This window comes from Alligator mississippiensis, chromosome 1 (genome assembly GCF_030867095.1).
Source record: "Alligator mississippiensis isolate rAllMis1 chromosome 1, rAllMis1, whole genome shotgun sequence".
Taxonomy (NCBI): domain Eukaryota; kingdom Metazoa; phylum Chordata; order Crocodylia; family Alligatoridae; genus Alligator; species Alligator mississippiensis.
This window is the reverse complement of record NC_081824.1, coordinates 289,292,297-289,309,075: the sequence shown is the minus strand read 5'-3', so window position 1 is coordinate 289,309,075 and position 16,779 is coordinate 289,292,297. Positions and strand designations below refer to the sequence as shown.

The following is a 16,779-nucleotide window of genomic DNA, read 5'->3' as shown; positions in this document are numbered from 1 at the left end:
ATGCCTCTGTGGCAGCTGCCCCACCCACCCAACCTTCTCCTACTGGAGCCTGTACACCTGTTATGTTTTTTTGGTTGTCCCAAGAATTTATTTGTTCCATTCATCCATTAGCCCCCATAAAAAGGGGCTACTAGTTAGCCAGGTGGGCCTTGCCCGTGGTAATTAGATGGACAAATAGACAGGAGCTTCTGAGGGCCAGCCAGTTGGTGTCTGGGGACACTACCCCTTGTGCCAGCTGGACTGCTGCAGCAGCATCCCAAATCCATTTTTTTAAATACCACAAAATCCATGTTCTTCCACAATTAGAACAAAAGCCCCCCCCCCCCCCCCCAGATCAGTTGGGCAAAGTTTTATTGATATATTTAAAATGTTAAAGATATTTGGAAGCTTACCAGTGTCTCTATCATCATGATAAAATCATTCTAAATATCTATGTGTGTTGATGTGTGCTTTTGGTTTTCTTCTCACATGATGGGTATATGATGCAGGGATGTGGGGTTTTCAGGAGGGGGGTGTGAAGGGGTGTGGGGAAAGGCAGATGGGTGTGTGGGTGTGGAGGGATGTGGGAGAAAGCAGGTTGGTGTGTGGGTAGATGTGGGGAGATTGCAGGGGACTGTGGGTGTGGGGGGACCTTGTGGGGAGGCTACTGAGAAGGGGTGGGTCCCCTGGCTCCCACAGGGTGCAACTCCCCCACACAGCACATGGAATGCCCCCCTGCAGGGCCATAGTCTTCCCCCCCACCAGGATCCCAGCCACTCTACAGGGTGACAGCTCCCCCCCTGCAGAGTCCCAGCCACCTTGCAGGGCCACAACCCCCCCGGAGGATCCCAGTCACCCTGCAGGGCCACAGCCCCCTGTGCAGGGCCCATAACTTACCCCCTGCAACAGCAGCGGGAGTGGGGCATTCCGAGCCTGCTGCTGCCAGCCCCCCCCGCAGCGCGGAGTGGCCTCAAGTGGCTCAGAGCTGACACTGCCTGTGCCACTCATCGGGGACCAGCTCCACTTGTGGGGACTGTGTGTTGCGCCAAGCTGGGTCCTGCAGGCACTGGGGCCACTCGCACCGCCAGGCTGGGCCAGTTCCGTGGCGGCAGAACTCGGTGCACAGGGACAGCACACTGAGCCAAGCTGGGTCATGCCACCATGGAACCAGCTTGTCTTGGCAGCATGAGCGGGTCCTGCCTCTAGCAGCAGTGCTGCTTGCCCTGTGGTGCCTGAGGGGAGGAGGCACATGGTGGGACCCGACCTGCTAGTCCAGCTTTGCACTGGAGTGGGTTGTGTGACTCTGGAAGGCATGGCTCCTGTGCAAATATACACTAGCTGCATGGCCCAGGCCAGATTGGGTTGGATTGAGCCACACAGCTAGCGTGCGTATGCACAGGAGCTGAGCCTCCCAGAGCTGAGCGTCCAGCTCTGGTGCAAAGCTGGGCTAGTGAGCCATGCTGAGCTGGACCGGTTCGGGTCCTGCCGCATGCCACCAGCTCTGCTGCAGCTGCCATGTGCCACTAGCTCCGCCGCGGCTGCTGTGCGCTGCCAACTCTATGCTCTGGCCAATCACCACACCCCCTCTGCTCGCTACCCCGCAGCCCCACATGGGCTGATATGCCCCAGGCCCTGCACACCCCTAGGGATGGCTCTGGGGCTGCCACATGACTGCTCCCCTGCCCAGCGGCTGTGGCACTGGCAGAAGCAGGCAAGCAGGGCTGTGCAGGGTTGTGGCTCTACTGCAGACACAGTAGGCAGCGATGTGGCACTTTGTGACCCGGGCACTATACATGCTGAATGTACCTGGCCTGGCCCATTCAAGGTTGTGCATTAGTGGGCTGGGCCAGGTCTATTCAGCATGTATGGAGCCCGGGTCACACAGCACTGCATTGCCCTGGCTGTGCCTGCAGCAGAGCCACAGCCATGCTGCCTGCTGCCACCGGTGCTGCAGGGGTGGGGTGGGGGGGGCAGGCATGTGGCAGCACCCACTCAAGCCCCTCCACGAACCCACCCACATATGGGACTTCTCTCCCCCCCCCCCCGGCCACTTCCCATACCCCCTGACATCCCCCTCCACTCCCCATAGCCCCAAACACTACCTGGCATCCTCCCAACACTCCCCATAGGCCCTGACACACCCCACCGTTCCTCACCCCCACCCATGTCCAGCCACACCTCCCCCCAGCCCACATCCCTAACTTACCTTTGACAGCGCTGGGGGCAGCAGGAGCACCACAGAGATGCTCTGGCCAGAAACCAGAGCATTTCTCCTGGAGGACTGACTCCTGGGTTGCCTCCAGGCACGATCCAGGACTGTGCCTTGCCCTGCTGTTCTGTGGACTTTTTTTTTTTTTTTTTGACCCAAGGGTCTAATTTTGCCCCTGCACTGCAAACTTGTAGCACGGGGAACGTTTTTTAAGACACTGGGCTTTGATACGCTGTAAAACTCGTGCACTCTCGTGTGGATGCATCCTAATAGTTTTACATAGGACCAAATGGTGATCTTACTGATTAGGAAAGTTGTACGACCAGGCAAGAGTCCTCTGTGGAATTTTAGCTCCTTAAAGTAACCCTCATGCTGTGCAAATCCACTACTGCCTGATTCATTGGTGTCACCTACTCACTGGTAAGGAGGCCCACTGTATAGGAGCTAGGGGTCTATTTCATTCTCTTTATGCTTCCCTTGCCCAGCCGTGGTGGCATAATCAGTACAGCTGCAGAGCTGTTACTGTTTGCCAAGACTGAGTGAAAAATAAATGCTACTGCCCTTGGGTATGTATGTTGAAAGCCCATTGAGGTCTGCATATGCATGTTATACTAGAGTTAGCTACTTATATATTAAGAGTATATGTTGCCTTTCCCAAGAAAGGCTCAGGTGACTCATAATAAAATGGTTCGAAACCAATGTGAAAAATTTGGAAAAAACAGTAACATTTGCCCTTTTTCTCCTTTGTTTCTGCAGGCAGCTAGTTAAAACCATTACTAGAGGCTCCCAAGGATTTAAACAGTGTTTTCTAGGGCCCATAAAGATATTGTCTGGTATCTATATCTTAAAAAAGGGCTGATTCTCATTCCCAATTTGGTCAGCTGGGAGTGGCATACTCCATAGTTGAAATCTTGGCTCCACTGTGTCAATGACAAAACTCCAATATCCGAAGGGGGTCAGATATTCAAATCACTTATTTGTTTTCAATAATACAACAATTTTGTGTTGCGGCCCAGTGCCCAAGGAGAAGACATGCTTCCATTGGCCTCTCTACTTAGAAATAAATTGAAATTCTGAAGTTTTCCATGTTGTTAATGAAAATAAATTTCACTTAAAATCAAAATCTTGATTAATTCCAGATGAGCAAAAACGTTTTGATTTGGACAGAATAACCCAGCATTTCACTGAACAAGGTGAGGACTGCCTGCCACAGAGATGTGTGCACTTCTGAGAGTACCGAGAAATGGATCCAAACTACAGTGTCTATTGCAGACCAGTGATTAAAGCATCCAGCATGTCAGAGCATAAAATGTCTCCCTGTATGACTTGAACATAATAATATTAATTATTATTAATAATAATAACTATTATTAGACCTCCCCAGAATAAGTATCTTTCTTTTTTCCTTAGATTTTTGGAAGCTGGATTTCTAAATATTGTTAATTGTAATCATATCATTATAGTGGTGTTTTTTTGTTTTTCTAGTTTATCAAAAAGTATACATAATTTATTTGATTTATTTTAAGTCTTTTCTTATACATTTCTAATACTAAAGCTTTGATTGGTTGGATCTTGCTTTTGCATATATATCCTTGCTAAACATTCACCATAAATATCTTCACTAAGGGCAGTGTCAGTACCTTTAATGTGCAAATATTTATGTTTCAATAATTTAAGCTGAAAAGGCACTAGTATGTGATTAATGTACTTAGGCTGAAATGTATCTATGAACTAAACATAAATTTCTAGAAAAACAAGAAAGAAGCCAGAAGTTATTTAATAATGAGCTTCTATTTAATTAAATGTTATAAACTGTAAAGAAGGAAGTTTATAAATTGCTACTGAAGCAATAGCATAGGATAATCTTTTGATTAAAATTGCTAGTCTCCAGTTTATAAATAGCTTAGTTTAAATTACAAACATAGCGTAAGTCACTTTATCACAATGATGATAATCAATTGCAATGTTTAATGCTCAAGTATCTTGTAAAGTGATTGGAAGCATACACTAATAAATGTTATGTTTACTCATTTTTTTGAAGTAAGGATGAACTTTGTTCAGGCTTTTTCAGGGAGACAATTTGTTTGGTGTGCAGTAGGGCCAAACTCCTGCAGGAGGGCTATGTAGCACACAAGAGTTATATAGATTAGTGTCTTCCATAGTGTAACTTTGTTGACCTCAATAGGGTGACCAAAGAGAAGGTTAGTTCTTGTTGCTTTTTTTGGCATGCATTTTCCATCTGTACATATGGAATATGAATACAGTTGATCCCATATATCTGGAAATAACTTAGCACCAGACCTCCATGCTGTTCTGAATAGCTTTCCTTCTGCACCACAAAGGGAGCTATGATGTTGGAAGGTTGTCATTCCATCCATATTCCATTTGATCTTTTGTGTACATGGGGTGTGGAAGTGGATGAGGAGAAACAGTATGCTCTAATTTTCATGATGATCATCTTTTAACTTGAACATTTAATTATCCCTGCCTATCTTAGTATGTTGAAACTGGGTGGATAATGCATTTTAAATTGTGATTTGAAAATGTTGAAATGAAATGTTTTGGCTCATCTCATCCATACTATTTCAATTTAGAAATATAAAAAAGGAGCATTTTAACATTTTCCCTTGAAATTCTGCTTTTGGTGAATTGACTAGACACCAAGAAAAATTGCCAAGTACTGCCCAAAACTACCCTTGTCAGTCTGACAAACAGTTACCACTGATATTTATCATTGTTAGGACTGTCTTTGGCCCTCTTTTCTTCAAATTAATATTAATGTTCAGAAAGAAAATGTCAGCTAAAGTGGTGTTGCAGTATCGTATAGATCCTGCAAGCACAAAGTTGGAGTGATGCATCATAGTTTACAATCTGCAAAGAAGACTTTAAAGTTGTGTGTGTGTGTGATGGATAAGTTTTAGTTCTCCGCCTGTACCTTTTATATGTTTATGGATCAGGCTTAGTGTTTTCAAAAGTTTTTACTTTCAGCTGTAACTAAACATCCAGTCCATTTTAAAATTCAGGGAACATTAAATTATTTTGTTACTCCCGCCATCTTGCATATCTTAGTTCACAGCATAAATCACCCCAGCAAAAACAGAGTCCACAAAGAAAATAGGAGGATTTTAAAATTGTTTAACACCCCCCCCCCCCCGAAATATGTGATATTTAAATCATTGGTTATAACTATTGCATTTGATGCTTTTTTCTTCTTTAGATCTTGGTTGTTTCTGTAATATGAAATAGAGGCATTTCAGAAGTTGGACATGTATCTCATACTTTGACTTTTTACAAGGGGTTAATCCAAGCATAATGAATCAATCAACTATATCTCTTTTAATTAACTTGATGGCAAATGGTACAGCATAAACTCTGTTATTTTAATGCAATGTAGAATAGATATCTAGGGTTAACTTCTCCAGGAACTCAGTACTCATTCTTATGGTCACATTTTAAAAATGAATTCAACATGTTAGCTGTTTTGGAAATTTGGCTAGAAGCATTAGAATAGGGTCTGAACTTTTCTTTAAAATCTTGTTTTCAAGATGGGAATGCAGAATACTTAAAAATCTGGCACTAGGGGCCAGTGACGGGTCTGGTATATAAAATCTTGACTGACTGACTGACTTGGGAAAGAATTGCACCCACTTCTGCCAGAGATCAATCTGGCTTTAAGTATCTTTAAATGTATTCACATTTGTAGCCCAACATCACTGCAGGTTTAATACTTCTGGGAACATTTCTATTAACTTTGAAAAGCCTTTCATTATTTTAAAGGAGTTAACTTTGAAGTTTTAAAATGATAAATTATTCTGACTGTCGTGGAAACACACACAGAGTACTTTTGGGTCAGGTCAGCAGAAGCTTTTATTCAAAAGAAACTACAGCTGTAGGGGGAGTTCCAAAGTGACATGGATTTCCCAAGCACTGGGAAGGGGTCCCCCCCCAAGAGCAAAATCAGGAGGCTTATATACTTTTTAACAGTCGCTTACAACTCACGTGATCATATAGTGAAATTAGCATGAAAAGCGGCTATAATATTACTTCATTATTTCTTTGCTGTTATCAGGATGGGAATTATGGGGGAGATAGGGTTAGTTCACAAACCTCCTTCTTGCACCTGGAAATCTACTTTGTACATACTTTTTTTTTTTTTACCTTCAAGGCCGCGGTGAGCGAAGCATTTGCAGAAGAGTTACAAAGAACAAACACTTGCCCTTATCTGTTCTACTGTACCGAGCCAGCAATTCTACACAAAGCGGTTATGTCATCTTATAACTAAAATAATCAAAGTTTAAGGCATATATTTTTTCTGATTCCACAGCCCCCCCCTTTGAGACTATTTAGTCTCACTTTAGCCTTAAATTTCCATTCTCATGAGCCCCTCTATTTCATCATGCAGCCTTTCATGTTTTCTTTCAATCTGCTCACACTTTTGTAACACCATTATTCTAGACTCTGCTGTGGGTTTTCTTGCCTTGCTAAAGCTTCCCCTGCTGGCTTTCACGCAGCAGAGGATCAGTTGCATTAAGACATAGAACATTATCAGAACTATCAAGACAAACAATATTCCATACAGGATTTTCTTGCCAAGGGCCCCGAAATCTGGGAGCCAGGAGGTTAGCCAAGACCACATTTCTTCTAGACCCCAGTCAGTATTTTCTGAGGCCACTTGATGTAGGACCCTTAACTGATTTCGGATTTTGCGAATGTCAGTTTCGATTCGCATGTCCTGATTGACATAGACACAACAGGTGGAGGTTACTAAGGCACATACTCCTCCCTGGGACACCAATAGGTAATCTAGGGCTATGCGGTGTTGTATAGTTACTTGTGAGATCTGGGAGATCTCTTTTTGCAGAGCCTGAATTGCATCCGCAGTGGCATTTCCCATAGCTTCCATTGTGGCTGAAATGTTAATTATGGCTAGTTCCAATTCTCTTACTCCAAGCCACGGTATGAAGGTTCTCACAAATCGATGGAACCCTGTGTTTCTGGTAGCTAAGGGGTTAACCGCCCTTTTCATGTGATGGTTGAAATTTTTTACTTGTTCCAGATATATTGCACTATGCATTTCGAAACCAGGGATAACACGTCCAAGAGTGCATGCCCCCACCCAATTCCAGGGCAAGATTTTATGAGCCCTGTTTCCGCAGAGCCAGTAAAGGCCTGGGGCAGAAAGGGTACTCAAATCTCGACAGTTGTTGTGCCCTATCCGGCACTTTCGATTGATATGCATCGTATAGGACGGTCCACGTTCAGCTGCTATCCTGCTGGACCGAGATATATTACAAGAAGTAAAATTGGAGTGAATGTAAAATTCTGATCTGTTTGCAATGAGAGCAACATGAGGTTCCTTAGAAAAGTTGTAGACCATGAATCCTGTACAATTGAGAGAGGGTACGTTACCCAACAGGATTCCACTGGTGCTACTAGGGCTATAATCTAGAGTAGTTAGGCAATGAGAGTAGTGTCCTACAGGTGTGGCTTTATTATAAGCTCCGGTGTTGTTGGATCTGTAACAGAAAGGCGCCTCTACTCTTGGGGAGATTATCCAGTTAGCAGGGGCGGCCCTCCATTCTTTAGGAGCGGACCGATGGGCAGCTAACGAGTAGTGTCTAACGAAGCCGCCGTTTATTGTTCCCCATTGCTGGAGGGATATTGGTACTCCGATCATTGGGATTCCTTGGTGTAGGTGTGCTGGGCTGTGAGAGCATATCCAGCAGTCACTTTTATTTCCAGCTTGAGCCACCGCATGGGAGATCTGCAAATACAAATTTTTCTCCCACCCCCCTTGGGTGATACTGAGATACCCAAGTGTGATATATAAGGATATCGGTGCCATTTTTAGATACAGGAGGGACAAAGAATCTTAACAACAAACATAACCAGCATCAGTAAGAAAAAGAACACTACCAGCCAAACCCAGGATGGCAGCCAAAGTCTTTCTTCGTCCTCTGGGCTCAAGTTACCTAAAGGACTGATAATGTCGGCTCTTGGCCTTGATCGAGGTGGTGATCTTCCGAATGGGAGCATTCACTTTCTTCGAGGCCGAAGATGATATCTTCGTTCTTCAACTGATGAATCCGGCTGGGCTGAGGTGTTGGGTGCAGGGGAGAGGTTACTAGCACTTGCACCCTGATGCTCCTCACTTGCCTGAGTGAGGTCCTGAGGGTCTTTGTCCTAGGCCTCAGGGAAAGATCCCAACCTTGGTTGGAATACAGCTGCTTCGGGGTCCAATGGAGGTGATACCTTCTTGCAGTGCGAGGCGTGAGTCCACGTTTGGTGACCTTGGCAACGAACAGCAGAATTAGTGGTTAGAAGTACCTGGAAAGGTCCTTTCCATCTGGGTTGAAGTGCGTTTTTCCGTTGATAGACCTTTATGTAGATCCAATCCCCTGGTTCGAGGTTGTGACAGGGAACATCCGGTGGTTGAGGTAAGGCTTCTTGGACCTGTGAATGAACAGACCTGGCATACTTCATTAATGCCTTGCAATAATTTAGTACAGTTTCATCAGTTAATTGTAGGTCTGTTTGGTGAGGGGCAACAGGTGGTGTAGCTGGCATCCTCATGGGTCGTGCCATGAGTATTTCATAAGGGGTTAGGCCATGTTTTCTGTTAACAGTGTTTCTAATGTGCATAAGAGCAATGGGCAGTGCATCAGGCCATTTGAGGCCTGTTTCAGCACAAATCTTCGAAATGCGCGTTTTTAAATCAGAGTTTTTACGTTCTACAGCACCACTTGACTGTGGATGATAACTACAGTGTAGGTGTTGCTGTATGTTGAGTGCTTGGCAGATGTTTTTTACTATCTGTCCTGTGAAATGGGTGCCACGGTCACTATCTATTGTGAGGGGCAATCCAAATCTAGGGATGAATTCTTTGAGCAATTTCTTTGCTACAGTGATGGAATCAGCACGTACGCATGGGTAGGCTTCCACCCATCCAGAGAACACATCAATAATAACAAGAATGTATTCATAAGAACAGCACTTAGGTAGCTGCACAAAATCAATTTGCAGATTTACAAACGGTCCCCATGGAGGGGGATGGGCTGCGGGTGTCGTTTTTACCCGTTGCCCAATGTTGTGAGCTAAGCAGATGGGACAGGAGCTACAGTACTGTTGTGCCATGGAAGGAAAATTTGGGGCAAACCAATTTCTTTGAACTGTAGCAATCATTCCTCCTTTGCTCGTATGGGCCACAGAGTGGGTTAAACGAGCAAGATGTGGCAAAAGCTCTCTAGGCGCCACCAGGCGGCCGTCCGGGGAGCGCCAGAGAGAGTCGGGGTGCAGTGAACATCCTGCACGCAGCCAGTCATTTATTTCCTTTTTTGGGGCCTGATTTTGAAGAAGGGCCAGACTTGAAAGGCTAGCCAAAGGAGACTGGTCTGCTGAAAAACACACAAAAACAGAGTTAGGAGCCTGTGGGCCAGAAAAGGCCGCATTTCTGGCAGAACGGTCTGCCAGATCATTTCCTCGTGTGACATCATCAAAGGGTTTCTCATGAGCTTTACATTTAACAATAGCAATAGCAAGAGGCAATTGAACAGCTTCTAAGAGCGCTTTTACATAACAACCATGACTGATTTGGGTCCCTGATGAAGTGAGGAACCCTCTTTGTTTCCAGATTTGTCCAAAATCATGAACAACACCAAAAGCATACTTAGAGTCAGTATAAATGGTTGTGGTTTGATTTTCTGCAAGAATGCAAGCACGTGTTAAAGCAATGAGTTCAGCAACTTGAGCAGAACGAGCTTGGGGTAAAGAATAGGCTTCCAAAACAGCATACTGAGTGCATACTGCATATCCCGCAACTAATTTGCCTGCATCATTTCTAAGACAGGAACCATCAACAAACAAAACAAGGTCAGAGTTCGGGATAGGAATGTCCTTGAGGTCAGTTCGAGGGGTTAACAATTGAGTTGTGATAGACAGGCAATCATGAGGCTCACCATCAGAGGCAATAGGCAGAAGTGACGCAGGATTCAGAATTGAACAGCGATTTAAGGTTACATTTGCAGCTGACAGTAGAAGTTTCTCATATTTAGTAAGACGGGAATTGGAAATGTGCTGAGTTTTGCCCTTGAGCAGAAGGGCCATCACAGCATGTGGAACTGCAACGGTTAAAGAGTGTCCCAAAACTAGAGAATCTGCCTTTTCAACCAGCAAGGCAGCAGCTGCAACTGAACGGAGGCAAGGAGGAAGTCCCGCAGCTACGGGATCAAGGGCAGAGCTGTAATATGCAATTGGGCGATGCTTTTCACCATGCAGCTGAGTGAGTACTCCTAAAGCGATTCCTTCCTGTTCATGACAAAACAAGGTAAAGGGTTTCTTATAATTAGGAAGTCCAAGAGCAGGAGCAAGAGTGAGGGCTTGCTTAAGGGCCACAAATGCTTGTTCGGCTTCAGGAGTCCAAGGGAGGGGTTCCGGGGTGGTATCATGAGTGAATGCTTGCAAGGGTTTTGCGAAAGCAGCATAACCCAGGATCCACTGTCTACAATAACCCGTTGCACCTAAGAATCCCCTCATCTGTTTTCTAGTCATAGGTTTGGGAATGTTGAGGATAGCTTCAACTCTACTAGGGGAAAGGTGTCGTTCTCTTGCTGAGATATCATGCCCTAAATAATGTACCTTAGACTTGCAGAGCTGCAATTTAGATTTTGAGGCCTTGTGGCCTTTCTGAGCTAAAGCTGTGAGGAGTGTCAAAGTATCTTGCTCACAGGCCTCTAAAGTGGGTGAGGCTAACAATAGATCATCAACGTACTGAACAAGGGTGGACCCCCCTTTGAACGTGATAGGATCCAAATCTTTTTTTAGGATCTGGGAAAACAGGGTTGGGGACTCTGTATATCCCTGAGGGAGTCTTGTCCAGGTATATTGAAATCCCTGATAAGTAAATGCAAACAGATACTGGCTATCCTTATGAACGGGGATAGAGAAAAAAGCAGAACAAAGATCCACTACTGTGAAATATGTAGCATCTGAAGGGATACAGGAAAGAATAGTGGCAGGGTTAGGGACCACGGGGAAAGCGGGTAACACAGCGGCATTTACAGCTCGAAGATCTTGCACAAAGCGATACGTATCTTTACCAGGTTTTTTGACAGGTAGGATAGGTGTGTTGCAAGGGGAGCGTATTGGGACAATAATCCCTTGCTCAAGGAGTGAGGAAACGACAGGCTTGATCCCTTCCTCAGCTTCCTTTGAGATGGGGTACTGTGGGACACGAGGAAGTGGCTTGGCAGGGTTCAGGATGATACGCACTGGTTCAGCACTCAGCATGTGCCCCACTTCATTCGCATGGGTGGACCACAGCTGTGGAGGTACTCGTGCCAACAGTTCCTCTTGCAAGAAGGAAGTGTCAGAATCAGAGTACTCCTGGGTTAGCAAAGCCACAAGCTCGGTTTCCCTCTGTTCCGGTACCTCAAGGTAAACACCATCTGGGCTACAATAAATCACGCATCCCAGTTTACACAGCAAGTCCTTACCAAGAAGGTTGACAGGTGCACAGGGGCTAAGAAGAAAGGCATGATTTTCAGACAAAGGGCCAGTAGAGATGGAGACAGGTTCAGAGACGGGATGTGGGATAGGTTGTCCGCCTATACCGACAGCATTTACAGTTTCAGGAGAATAAGGTAGAAAAGGAAACTCAGCAGCCTTTAGCGTGGAGCGGGACGCTCCGGTGTCGACAAGACAGGAGACAGGTTTACCAGAAATAAGGCATTCAACAAACGGACCAGATTGGTCAGTAGCAAGCAAAGGAGCAATGATGTCACTGTCCCTCAGGCTGTCCTATTCAACACTGGGAAAATTGACAGGAAGTGGAGGTGGGGGCTGGGGTCTGGGTCCTTGGCCGGGGCGGTTGGGGCATTCTGATTTCCAATGTCCTTCTTGCTTGCAATAATGACATTGGTTCCCATAGCCTGGGTTTTGTGGGCTCAAGGATCTCTCTCTTCCCCTGAATCTACCTGGGCCTCCCCTTCCCCGTCCTCGTCCCCTTCCTCTACCTGTACCCTGCAACTGAGAAATCTGTAAGGCCATTAACTTAAACTCGGCACTGTCTTTAGACCGTTCCAATTTGTTATGAAAATGGTTAGCCGCAGCAAGGACTTCAGTCAAATCTTTAGTTTCCCAGCCAATAATTACTGTTTGAATTTTCTCAGCAATTTTAGGGTTAAGTCCCTGGACGAATGCTGCCACTATTGCTTGTTTAGCATTTCCGACTGGGTTATCCATTCCTGAGTATCGTTCAAATGCCTGTTTGAGGCGTTCTAAATAGTCACTGGGGTGTTCATTTTTGTTTTGTTTACAGGTATTTATTTTGGTCCAGTCTGCCTTTTTTGGGCAAATTGTGAGAACTGCCTGAACCAAAGCATTTCTCTTGTCAATAAAGTCTTGGCCAATCCCTGGGTTTTGATCTGGCCAAGTACAGGCAGCGTACAGACGTAGCATAGTCTCCTTGGGCAAAATGGATCGCATGAGCTGATTAATGTCAGCCCATGTTGGATTATAACAATTTATAACAGTCTGCAATTCTTCCTGAAATTTTTCTGGGTCTTCCCTGATTTTTGGGAACTTTTGAGTTAAATTGTAGAGATCACCTGGAGTCCAGGGTGCATGCACAGTTACTATATTTTGTCCATCGGTGCCAATGCCTGGCATTTGTCTTAGGGGGTAAACTTGTGCAGTTCGGGATCTCAGATTGATGGGAGATCTTTCCATGCCTATTCCCATTCTTCTAAATACACCTGTGGTGGGTTGTGACCCAGGAGTAAATTGCCACACTGGTGATGATTGAGTGGCAGATATGGTGGATGAGTCCGGACTATTAAGCTCCGTGGATGGATTTACTGAAGGAGCTTCAGCTAATGGGTCACTAGCCTGGGCTGCAGCCTGATGTTGAACCGGTTGTTGCTGATGTGGGAGTCCCAGGAGAGCAGGGTTCGAACAAAGGTCAAGGATATCCTCTGCTGGCTCCGGTGGTGGGGGCGCCCCGGGCAATGCTGGATACATTGGAGCGGTGGCCAGCGTGTAATTTGGGGGAGCAGCCAATTTCTCCCGAACAGCTTTTAACTGCTGTTTTAATTTTTCTTGAGAGTCTTTTAGGCTCCTAGTTTGAGATTCTGTCCGCCTTTTGGACATTTCATCATGCCAATAAAAGAACGCGTCCCACTGGTTTTGCGGTGTTTTGGATCCACGGGACTCTAACGCCCCTCTCAAGTGCACTATTTTATCCTGATCAAATGTTCCTTCCTGGGGAAAATGTTTCACAGGATCATCCCTAGTATACCAGTTCCACTTATCCAGGTACTTGCAAGTCTCGGGAGAATAGTGTGTGTACATAAAGTACGCCGGAGTCCCCTTAGGGGGGACAGGAACCTGTTTAGACTGACTTGTTCCCATTTTCAGTCACACAGGGAGACGTAGGAGAGGCTTATTTAGGATGTCCGGGCCGCTCAGTGCCTTGCCCCGCAGTTTTTCACTGCCCAGACAAAAGGCTTCTGACCCGACACCGGCTCATAAAATGGAAATGGGGAGGGAAACACTAGAGGGATCCTTTCACTCCTGCTTTCGGCAGAAGCTACTGGGATGAGGGGTTTGGAAAAGACAAAATCACTCAGACGCCCTGTCCACTGGGTCACGAGGTTCCAGTTGGGTCCCCTTGCTTTCAAAACTGCCCTGTCAGGCAGAATTGGGGCGGCTGAACCCAACCGTAGTCTCAGTCCTGGTCAGTGGCTCATATTTCTAAATACACACACACATTCATTCAATAAGCCCTGTCCACTGGGTCACGAGGTTCCAGTTGGGCCCCCTTGCTTTCAAAACTGCCCTGTCAGGCAGAATTGGGGCGGCTGAGCCCAACCGTAGTCTCAGTCCTGGTCAGTGGCTCATATTTCTAAATACACACACACGTGCACATTTATTCAGTCAGCCAGACCTCCTACCCCACACCACCTTAGTTAATTAACTACAAGCCCGATGTGCTGTTGGATGAAGGTGCCTCAAACAGTTTCTCCCTAAAACGTACGTTACCAGACACAAAATGGGATCCTTTACCAGACAGAAAATTTTAGCCGGCAGTAAGGTTCAGACTGACCTGTTTTAACAAGGTTCAGATCCAGTTACCACGGCCAAGTTGGGAGCCTACAGGCAGTCCTCCTCCGAAACCCCAATAGAGATTTTGAATTAGGTCTCTTACCTCTCAAGTTTGGTGCCTCAGGGTTCGGGGGGGGGGGGGGTAGCCTGCGGTCCTCCTTCCTTAGCCTGTGTTCTGGATCCGAGTCACGGCACCAGGAATTGTCGTGGAAACACACACAGAGTACTTTTGGGTCAGGTCAGCAGAAGCTTTTATTCAAAAGAAACTACAGCTGTAGGGGGAGTTCCAAAGTGACATGGATTTCCCAAGCACTTGGAAGGGGTCCCCCCCCAAGAGCAAAATCAGGAGGCTTATATACTTTTTAACAGTCGCTTACAACTCACGTGATCATATAGTGAAATTAGCATGAAAAGCGGCTATAATATTACTTCATTATTTCTTTGCTGTTATCAGGATGGGAATTATGGGGGAGATAGGGTTAGTTCACAAACCTCCTTCTTGCACCTGGAAATCTACTTTGTACATACTTTTTTTTTTTTTTACCTTCAAGGCCGCGGTGAGCGAAGCAGTTGCAGAGGAGTTACAAAGAACAAACACTTGCCCTTATCTGTTCTACTGTACCGAGCCAGCAATTCTACACAAAGCGGTTATGTCATCTTATAACTAAAATAATCAAAGTTTAAGGCATATATTTTTTCTGATTCCACAATTCTGTTTAATGTTGCATAGGACTGACACAGGCCATGTGGATGTGGAGTTTAAATGCCCTTTGGTAGGTGATTTCTGGTGCAAAACAAAGGAATAGGTAGAAAGGCATGAGAGGTAGAGCTCCTGGAGAAGTGGGGGAAGGCACCAGAAGACTATCATGATTCTGTGTCCTGGATTCTTCTTGCTGAAGATTAAGGTCAGATCACAATCTAGAGCAAAATCCAGCCTCCATTTTGTACTCCTAGCTGAGTAAGCAAATTCAGATTTACAGCACCCACAAAGTCAGGAGAAAGTTTTTGCGTGTGTGTCTGTGTGTGCACACCTTCACGCTTGGGGACTATGGCTAAAACAAAGGAAAAATCCAGGGTTAACTCTGCAGTGAAGCTATGCTCCTAGCAGCCTGGAAAATGAACCCAATCCTGCACTCATTCAAGTCAATGGAAACTTACAGAAACTTGTTTTGATTATGCTCCAATTTTAGGAAACACAAGAGTTCAGGCATGAAAAAATGCTGTATGTTAGCCACTTTATGCTTTCTGAACCAAAAATAAATATGATGCTGCTTGAAATTTTTGTTCAACAAATTGTCAAAGAGTAAAAGGCATTTATTTTCCACTTGGAAAGTCAGGATCAGTCAAGATAGCAATTTTCATTGCCCACAATGTGGTAAATATTTGTAATGGTATAATAAGTGCAATTATCTAGCTGCTGTATTATACTGTTGTGGTAGCTGCACTATAGTTACTATAAAAACAGTCCAGGAGGAACTTTCATTACAGGGCCCTGTTTTCAGGTGTTTATAATTTCCAAAAAAGGGGGAAATTATGGCTTTGTGATTTCCCTTGCTTGCTTTCAAGGCAAAAATGTGTTTCTGAAATTCTGTTGCTCTAGTGTTGAATTGAGAGAAATTGCAAAAATAAAAAGATTATGTGCTGTGCTCTCCAAGCTTTTTCAGACACATTTCCAAAAATTAAAAAATGTCATGATTTTAAATGTTTCATAATGGGCAGGGTGTTTGAAGGTTCATGAGGTCCAGTTCCTTTCACAGATATGGAGAAGGTGGCTTAAAAATTAGAGGTTAAAGACTTAGATGCTCTGGGGCGCTATCATTGCATCTAGGAGGGTTGTATTCCTCAGTTATTAGTGTCACCAAGGTTTGTTTCAGCTTAAAGCAACTTAGGCTATAAACAGACATTGTCCTCAAAGTGGGTTCAACTGTGCTAGGATGTGCCCTGACACAGCTGATCTGCTTCACTGGGTGATACAGACTTGCTCATTGTCCTAAACTGGGGTATGGCAGCATGCCTGAGGAATTCCCTGGTCACAGGTTCCCAGAGCATGCCTCTCCAAGAAGGAAAACTCAGGCTGGCACTTCTGGCCTTCAGGGACTTGATCCAGTGGGGGAATTCCCAGGATGTGGAGGACTGGGCCCTGGAAACTCCAGGACCACCTACCTGGGGTGGCTGGAGTGTGGAGCTGCCCATGCTCTCCCACTATAAAGCAAACAGACATCTGCTGCAAAAAACCCAAATTTTTACCGCCTATTGTCATGCCCACAATTTTGGGCATTTGTGCTGCAACAAGAGACAAGGATAATCAAAGTTTAAGGCATATATTTTTTCTGATTCCACATGACTGAAAGCAACTAAAGAGATTCTGATTTAAGATGCTTGTAGTGCTGATGATACAAGATTATTTACATAAGTCCAGTCCTGCAGTCGTTGTCAGACTGAATGAAGATTGGGCCCTAGATCTTGTTTTAAAAAACAGGAAAAGATATAAT

The 16,779-nt window shown here is 45.2% G+C and overlaps 1 protein-coding gene across 2 annotated transcripts; it reads right to left on the bottom strand.

Moving 5' to 3' along the window:
* Positions 1-6,037: 6,037 nt before the first annotated feature.
* On the bottom strand, positions 6,038-14,989 carry LOC132247721 (syncytin-A-like). 2 transcript variants are annotated; one of them, XM_059720664.1, is made up of 2 exons: positions 14,391-14,989; positions 6,038-8,657 (listed from the first exon to the last, which is right to left on the bottom strand). In XM_059720664.1, exon 2 carries the CDS (start codon positions 8,031-8,033, stop codon positions 6,549-6,551), a length of 1,485 nt encoding a protein of 494 aa, XP_059576647.1. In that variant the 5' UTR covers positions 8,034-8,657; positions 14,391-14,989; the 3' UTR covers positions 6,038-6,548. The 2 variants fall into 2 exon arrangements, with proteins under 2 accessions (XP_059576647.1, XP_059576646.1); XM_059720663.1 differs by having other exon boundaries at positions 6,038-8,641.
* Between the last annotated feature and the right edge of the window lie 1,790 nt (positions 14,990-16,779).